The sequence below is a fragment of the Myotis davidii genome, unplaced genomic scaffold (genome assembly GCF_000327345.1).
Source record: "Myotis davidii unplaced genomic scaffold, ASM32734v1 scaffold225, whole genome shotgun sequence".
NCBI lineage: Eukaryota > Metazoa > Chordata > Mammalia > Chiroptera > Vespertilionidae > Myotis > Myotis davidii.
Window position 1 is genome coordinate 2,654,298 of NW_006296222.1, and position 7,977 is coordinate 2,662,274.

General features: G+C 41.9%; 2 protein-coding genes across 2 annotated transcripts; one reads left to right on the forward strand and one right to left on the reverse strand.

The window, feature by feature from the left end:
• Positions 1-1,950: 1,950 nt before the first annotated feature.
• LOC102757734 (tripartite motif-containing protein 60) lies at positions 1,951-3,378 on the reverse strand. Its single transcript, XM_006771069.2, has 2 exons — positions 3,150-3,378; positions 1,951-3,118 (listed from the first exon to the last, which is right to left on the reverse strand). Exons 1-2 carry the CDS (start codon positions 3,366-3,368, stop codon positions 1,976-1,978), a joined length of 1,362 nt encoding a protein of 453 aa, XP_006771132.2. The 5' UTR covers positions 3,369-3,378; the 3' UTR covers positions 1,951-1,975.
• A 673-nt stretch (positions 3,379-4,051) lies between these two features.
• On the forward strand, positions 4,052-4,918 carry LOC102758290 (small ubiquitin-related modifier 1). Its single transcript, XM_006771071.2, has 2 exons — positions 4,052-4,395; positions 4,843-4,918. Exons 1-2 carry the CDS (start codon positions 4,106-4,108, stop codon positions 4,916-4,918), a joined length of 366 nt encoding a protein of 121 aa, XP_006771134.1. The 5' UTR covers positions 4,052-4,105.
• The last annotated feature ends 3,059 nt before the right edge of the window (positions 4,919-7,977 follow it).

Sequence of the window (7,977 nt, forward strand, 5' to 3'; positions counted from 1 at the left end):
GTCTGTGTCCATTGGTTAGGCTTATATGCATGCATACAAGTCCTTTGGTTGATCTCTCCCCCTTACCCCCACCCTCCCCTACCTTCCCTCTGAGGTTTGAGGGTCTGATCAATGCTTCTCTCTGCTGAGCATCTTTTCAAGTTATGGAGACAAATAGTCAGAGATATGCAAACTACAATTTTATTTCCAAACATTATTAACAATACACATACAGGAATATAAACAGAAGTGTGTTCTAAAAGGTTGTAAATTTCGCATAATGTAAAAAAAAATGAGTATGTTACCTTTGGAGGCCATACTGGGATTGTCAAAGGTATGTTTACAGCCCTGGCCAGGTGGCTCAGTTTGTTGGAATGTGGTCTCCTCCACCAAAATGGCTGCAGATTCTGTTCCCACTCAGGGCAAACAAGTTTTAGGTTTAGCACCCCTTCAGGGCACATAAAGGAAACAACTGACTGATGCTTCTCTCTCACATAGATGTTTCTCTCTCTCCTTTCTGTGTCTCTATATCAATAAACATATCAGTTGAGGATTTAATTTATTTTACAAATGTTTTTAAATATAATTTTTATTGGTTTTAGAGAGGGAGAGTGAGATAGAAACATCAATAATGAAAATCATTGATCTGCTGCCTCCTGCACACTCCCTACTGGGGATCGAGCCTGCAACTCCAGGCATGTACCCTTGACTGGAATTGAACCCAGGACCTTTCAGTCTGCAGGCCAATGCTCTATCCACTGAACCAAACAGGCTAGGTCTCAAGTGAGGATTTTTTTAAAAAAGTATATTTTTATTGATGTCAGAGAGGGAGTGGTTCCTGGGTCGACGCTCATCCACTGAGCTACACCCAGCTGGGCACCAAGTGAGGATTTTAAACAAAGTGTATTTAGAGTTGATAATACACAAAAGTTTATTCCTGTATTATTTGTTATTTATTACTGTACATATTTGTATCACTACTGTCGACCTGCTTTTGCTCAGCCCTATACATGAACATTTTATAAAACATGAGACAACAAGACAATTAGGATTCCAAAAAATTATATGAAAAATAATAATAAGCAAATAAAATGAGTTTCTCTTTAAAAATATATATATTTTATTGACTTCAGAAAGGAAGAGGTAAAGAGATGAAAACAGAAATGAGAGGCAATCATCCATTGCCTGCCTCCCACACATGGCCTACTGGGAATAGAGCCAGCAACCAGGGCATGTGCTCTGATAGGGAATCTAACTGGGACTCCTGGTTTATACTGACCAGGCTAGAATGTGTTTCTTTTTTAAATGTGTTTCTTATGAAATTTCTGACTTAGGTCAGTCAAATCTACACAACACAGCCTCATAGAACTCAGCAAATGCAGCACAAACTGCAAGGACACCCTTGCCTAGGGAACCAGAGGTGTTACCACACAAAGCCAGAGGAGGAAACCCCGGTGTGGGTTGGGTGGCGGGGGGGGGGGGACTGGAAAATCCTGCTCACAATGCCCATGGTGGTGACCAGCTTGCTGTCAGGGTGGAGCCATCCAAAATTGGTTTCAAATGTTCACACTGATGACTCACCGCATACCTGAAGAGTATGAAAGTTTATTACTCACATGATAAGGTTTTGTGGGAAGGGTGGGAAGGGTCAGAGGATCTTAGAATAGGAACCAAAATGACTGAGAGCACAGGGAAAAGGGACTGGCTTATGGTGTTCATGTTGGTTACTGGGTGCTGTTGTTGGGAGCCTGCTGACACTGATAGAAACTTGCTTGATTGGAACTTCCCCCCTGCCCCCAAGGATGGAGCACCTGGACTTTCTCATTAGCTTTCCCAGGTGTAAAGTCAGGGAGGGGAGAAAGGTGAGTCCTTGAAGTTTTCAACATTCAAACATCAAAACCAGAATCAGGATCTTTATTATAAGTTTTTTTTTTTTCGATAACAAAGGAAGGGAAAAAACACATACAAAAATCCATCCAAATTGTCATCACTTGCCTCAGATGACATTGATTATAAGGGATGCTGAAGAAGATGCAATGGAAAAATAAGGCATAAGTTTTTCTGTAAATGTATCAGTGATTCCATGCAAGCATGACCTGTTATTCAAATTATAAAATGAAACCTCTCCCAACTCATAGTCCAGGAAAATGCCAATCTTCAGTTGTCCTATGGGGGAAGGGCCACTTGTAGGAATCCAGAGAGAAAACTGCCAGCATCCATTTCTTGCTGATGGCGGTATGTCAGTATTTCTGGGGAAAGATTCCTTACACACACCTAAAAAACATTCACCTGTGCCTGTTATTTTTACCGCCCAAAAATGCCTGCCAGCATCAAATCCCTCAGAACTCAGGACAGCTGGGTAAGAAGTAAGATCCTGGATATTAGGAAAACCATTTGGTGTCCTATATGTCACACTTCTTTTATCTCTTGACAGAATGAAGTTTGGATGGGCAGTTTCAGGATCCAGTGTCAAATCTGCCCGAAACATTCGGATCATTTTATGCAGGCCCAAGTAATGTGGGGGGAGATTGTAAGTCCCCTTCTTTAAATCACATGAAAACACTGCAGGGGTCTCTCGGTTTCCATACCTGTTGTGAATGCTTTCAATGCCTGTGAGTAAATCCTCATCTGTCTGCAAACACTTGTCTTTTGTTTTACTTAACAGACTGCTTACCCTGAACCTATGGTATGAAATTTGCCTTCCATTTTCAATTAGTTTTTCTTCAACATCCTTCTCTTCTATAAGTAGATTGTTATCAATTTCATTTTGCTCGATTGCTAAGAAACACTTAATTTCTTGACATTCATTGTCCAACTCCTCCCCCCATTTTTCCATCTTTCTCTTCACTTCCCAAGTATTTTCAACTTGGTTTTTATATAACATTTCTACAACTTCAAGATGATTAATCTTGGCCTCAATGTTCCTTTTGAGCATCCCCCTGTGACTAGCTGCTGCTTCCTCAATGGGGACCAGGGGCTGATCCTGGTGGTTGGATGACACCCTGCACTGGGCACACAGCAGCTCCAGGTCCTTCTCACAGAACAGGGTCAGAGCCTCACGGTGCTTCTTACACAGGGGTTCCTCTTGCCTTTTCCGCTTTCCCCTCATGCCGGGAATCTGCTGAGCAATCTCAGTCATGTGACATAATTTCTGCTGAGCTCTCACTCATGTGACATAGTTGCATGTTCTTTATCAAGCTCCTGTCAGGGCAGTGGTGGAGGCAGACAGGACAGGGAAAGGTGCCCTGTAGACCTTCCCAGCGCTGGTGGATGCAGGAGGGACAGAAGTTGTGCCCACACTCAGTGGTCACTGGGTCTCTCAGGTAATCCAGGCAGATGGGACAGCTGGCCTCTGTTTGGAGCTCAGCCAGGGAAGCTGCAAAGGCCATGGTGCAGTGAAGGTGTCTATCAGAAGAGACTCCCGTCGGTCAGTGTGATTGTCCAAGAGGGAGGAAACGTGAGAAGCTGAGGTTGGCTCAGGTCTACCTGTCTGTGGAAGTCACTAAGAGCTTCCAAGCAGAGTTCCAGTGGGCAGCTGACGTCCAGTCTTCTGTCACCTACTCCTTCTGTGTTTAATGTCACATTGCCAAGTGAAAATCAGCTGTGGACTCTGGTCAAAAACCCAGCACCATCCAAGTCATAAGTGATTTCTGTAGACAAAAAGATATCACCATTTAAAGGTTCAATCAGCATTAATCCTTTCCTCCCTGTATGAACAGTAGGTCAGGTAGTCCAAATCATTTATCATGACAATACTTAAGGAGGAGTTAGAAGTAAAGTCTATTTTGCAACTTAAAAGGAATTAATCAATCTAGGCAAATTGATGATAGGCCTCAATCTGAGAAGGCAGGAGAGGCGGGAAAGAGATCAACCAGTGAACTCATGTGTATATATACATAACCCATAGACACTGACAGTGAGTGTTGAAGGCTTGAAGGGGAGGAGGGTGGAAAGGGCAATGGGGAAAAAAAGGTGGCATATGTAATACTTTCAACAATAATGATTTATTTTTTTAAAAAGGAATCATGTGCTGTGGGGAAGACAGAAGGATTTGTAAATCCAGGAGCGAGGTCCTGCCTACCTAAGGCTGCTTCTGTGTGGAGACCTCAGGTAAAGCACCATCACCATGTCTGACCAGGAGGTAAAACCATCAACTGAAGATTTGGGGAATAAGAAGGAAGGAGAGTACAAAGTCATTGAACAGGGCAGCAGTGAGTTTCACTTCAAAGTGAAAATGACAACACATCTCAAGAAACCCGAAGAATCATGCTGTCTAAGACGGGGAGTTCCAATGAACTGGCTCAGGTTTCTCTTGGAGGGTCAGAGAAGTGCTGATAGTCACACTCCAGGAGAACTTGGAATGGAGGAGGAAGATGTGCGTGAAGTTTATCAGGAACAACAGGGGCTCATTCAATGGTTTAGATATTCTTTTTCTTCTCTCCCCTCAATCCTTTCTTATTTTTAAAAATAGTCCTTTTGTAATGTGGCCTTCACAATGGAATTGAAAAGTGATCACACATCCCCCCATCTCTTTAAAACCTGTGGTAGTTTGAATTCTAGTGCCCATTATTCATTATTGTTGGTTTTCACTGTGCTGAGTGTTGGTGATCAAGCCTCAGCCTCCTTCATATCGCCCTCTCCTTTTGAAATATTACGTGTGTGCACAGGGAGGCCACCCTTTTCAGGACGGTGCATTTTGAGGCTTGTGATAAATGAGGTGGACCAATGCAAGTGTTCATAATACTTCTAATTAATTGTCACAATAGTTCTAGTATGTGATTGCTTCACTCCTGGACTATGACTTTCAGTGGGAGGTGGGAGTTTTTCAGTGAACTGAACTGTGGAATTATGACCTTTCATCAGCTTGAAGCTACTTTTAAAATCTGAAGGTCTGACCAAAAGAAGAGGAATATCAGGTTGGAGCCAAGATGACAGATAAGGTGAGAGTAAGACTAACTCCAAAGACGCTTCACTGAAGAGAAAGCATTTTTTTTTTTAAAGAATAGATTTTTTAAAATATTTTTATATTTTTATTGATTTCAGAGAGGAAAGAAGAGGGAGAGAGAGATAGAAAGATCCATGATGAGAGAGAATCATGGATTGGCTGCCTCCTGCAAGTTCCCCACGGGGGATCAAATCCATGTGCCCTTGACTGGAATCAAACTGGGACCTTTTGGTTCGCAGGCTGACGCTCTATGCACTGAGCCAAACCGGCTAGGGCAGAGAAAGCATTTTTTTTAAAAAAAGATATCTTATTGATTTTTTACAGAGAGGAAGGGAGAGGAATAGAGAGTTAAAAACATTGATGAGAGAGAAACATCAATCAGCTGCCTCCTGCACACTCCCTACTGGGGATGTGCCCACAACCCAGGTACATGCCCTTGACCGGAATCAAACCTGGGACCCTTCAGTCCACATGCCGATGCTCTATCCACTGAGCCAAACCAGTTAGGGCAGAGAAAGCATTTTAAGAGTAAAGAAAAATCTTGTCAGAAGATCCCAGAAGTTTTAATTTTCATTAGCATTTCATAAATTTATTCATGCAAAAGTTTGTGCAGCAGAACACTGCTCTTTTTTATTTTATTTGTATTTTGTGTCCTGGGATGGGGGTTTTAAATAGATATTGATTGTACCAGCTTTATTAAAGTAAGCAAAATATTTTTTGGGAAAAACAGTGATCTTGGCCAGGTAGCTCAGTTGGTTGGAGCATGGTACAGATGTGTCAGGGTTTCAAGGTCAGCTCGTGGCCAGGGCCCATGTAATAATCAAGCAATGAATGCAAAAACAAGTGGCACAAATAGATCTCTCTCCCTCTCTCTCTCTCTCTCTCAACCCCCCCCCCATTCCTCTCAATCTAAAAACCCATTACTAAATGGAAAAAAGAATATTTTTTATAAAAGAGTGGCCAGTTTTGCTCAGTTGGTTGCAGTGTTGTCCCACATACCACAAGGTCACGGGTTCCATCTGCAGTTGGGTCATATAGAGAGGCAACTAATCAAGGTATCTCTCTCACACTGATGTTTCTCTGGCATTTTCTCTTTCCTTCCCTTTCTAAAAAAAATAATAATAACAAAAAGATATCATAGAACTGTTAGAGGGAGTCTACCATTATTTGTGAAGAAGTTTTGCCAGATAAATGAACCTAAATCTCATCATCGTTCCAAACTATCTAGCTACAGGAAATATAAGTGATAGAGAAAGGTCTGAAGAATAATCTGGTCAGTTTAACCTGTCACCTTGTTTGGACCACTGCATAGCCGGTAGCAGGTGAAACACCAGTTCTGGGTGTGACTATGAGGAGATCTGTATTTGAATTGGATGAGCAAAGCAGATGGTCCTCCCATTGTCAGTGGACATTATCCAATCCACTGAGGGCCTGAAGAGAACAAAACCTGGGGAAGGCTGACTTCACTCCCTGCTGGACTCAGTAAGCGAGCACACCCACCCCCTGTCCTGGATGCTCTGGGTTCTCAGTCCCTCAGACCCATCTGTCCTCAGACCCTCAGGCCTTCAACGACACCACTGTCTCTCCTGGGTCTCCTGCTTGCAGACTGCAGACCATGGGACATCTCAGGCTCCATAACCTTGTGAGTCACCTCTTTTTAAAAAATGTCTTTCTAGATACATACTATTGGTTCTGTTTCTCTAGTAAACTTTTAATAACACGCGGAGTAAGTAATCAGTAAAATCCTGACTGTAATAAGCTCTACTGAAAATTCGATCTTGTTGCTTCAACACAAATATAAATAGAAAGTAAAATCACATGGAAGTAGGTTATAGGAATTAAAATAGACTTACAAGATATACACATCAGTTATTACTAGCATGTATAAATCTAATATCATTTCATTTTGAAAAATATTTGATCAAAATTTAGTTGGATATTTGAGGATCAAAAAACTGGTAGGTAATTATGCTACATTGATGTAATTAATGACATTAGAGGTATGTACATTGCCTTGGCCTGCTTTTCCAGTTAGTCCCAATATGCTGAGGTTTCAAGTTAAATCCAAGATCAGAGGACATAGAAGGAGCAACCAATGAATGCATGACTGAATGGAACCACAAGTCAATGTCTCTTTCTCATTTCCAATCTCTCTCTCTCTCTCATCTTGCCCCATCCTTTCACTCTGTAAAACAAATAAATTAAAACAAGAACATGCCCTAACTGGTTTGGCTCAGTGGATAGAGCATTGGCCTGCAGACTGAACGGTCCCAGGTTCAATTCTGGTCAAGGGCATGTACCTTGGCTGCAGGCACATCCCCAGTAGGGCGTGTGCAGGAGGCAGCTGATTGATGTTTCTCTCTCATAGATGTTTCTAAATCTCTCTCCCTCTCCCTTCCTCTTTGTAAAAAATCAATAAAATATATTTTAAAAAAAGAACATAATTTTAATGCAGAAGTATGTAAATTAAGTTTCTTTTAGAAATGTACAATGAAAAGCTTAGAATTAAAATCTTAGAGATTTCCTACACAGAAATGGCAAAGTTTTGATATGAATAGAAGTTGTAAAAGGGTTAGATATAGAATATGGGTTCTTTTTTAAAAATATATATTTTATTGATTTTTTACAGAGAGGAAGGAAGACGGATTGAGACTTAGACACATTGATCAGCCGCCTCCTGCACACCCCCTACTGGGGATGTGCCCTCAAACAAGGTACATGCCCTCAAACAAGGTACATGCCCTTGACCAGAATCGAACCTGGGACCCACACTGGTATTGAGCCCACAACCCTAGCATATGCCTTTGACTGGAATCCATCCTGGGACCCTTCAGTCCTCTGAGCCAAACCAGCTGGGCAGAAGCTCTGTTGTTGTTGTTTTTAAAATATATTTTATTGATTTTTTTACAGAGAGGAAGGGAAAGGGATTGAGAGTTAGAAACATTGATGAGAGAGAAACATTGATCAGCTGCCTCCTGCACACCCTCTACTGGGGATATGCCCACAACCAAGGTACATGCCCTTGACTGGAATCCAACCCGGGACTCCTCAGT

What these genes read in the sequence shown, in the direction of transcription:
- LOC102757734 (XM_006771069.2), bottom strand. Translation starts at nt 3,368, where the DNA reads ATGGCCTTTGCAGCTTCCCTGGCTGAGCTCCAAACAGAGGCCAGCTGT. An exon ending in AGAACATGCAACTATGTCAC is followed by an intron (nt 3,119 to 3,149) that starts ATGAGTGAGAGC and finishes AAATTATGTCAC; the next exon opens with ATGACTGAGATTGCTCAGCA.
- LOC102758290 (XM_006771071.2), top strand. Translation starts at nt 4,106, where the DNA reads ATGTCTGACCAGGAGGTAAAACCATCAACTGAAGATTTGGGGAATAAG. An exon ending in CAACAGGGGCTCATTCAATG is followed by an intron (nt 4,396 to 4,842) that starts GTTTAGATATTC and finishes ACCTTTCATCAG; the next exon opens with CTTGAAGCTACTTTTAAAAT.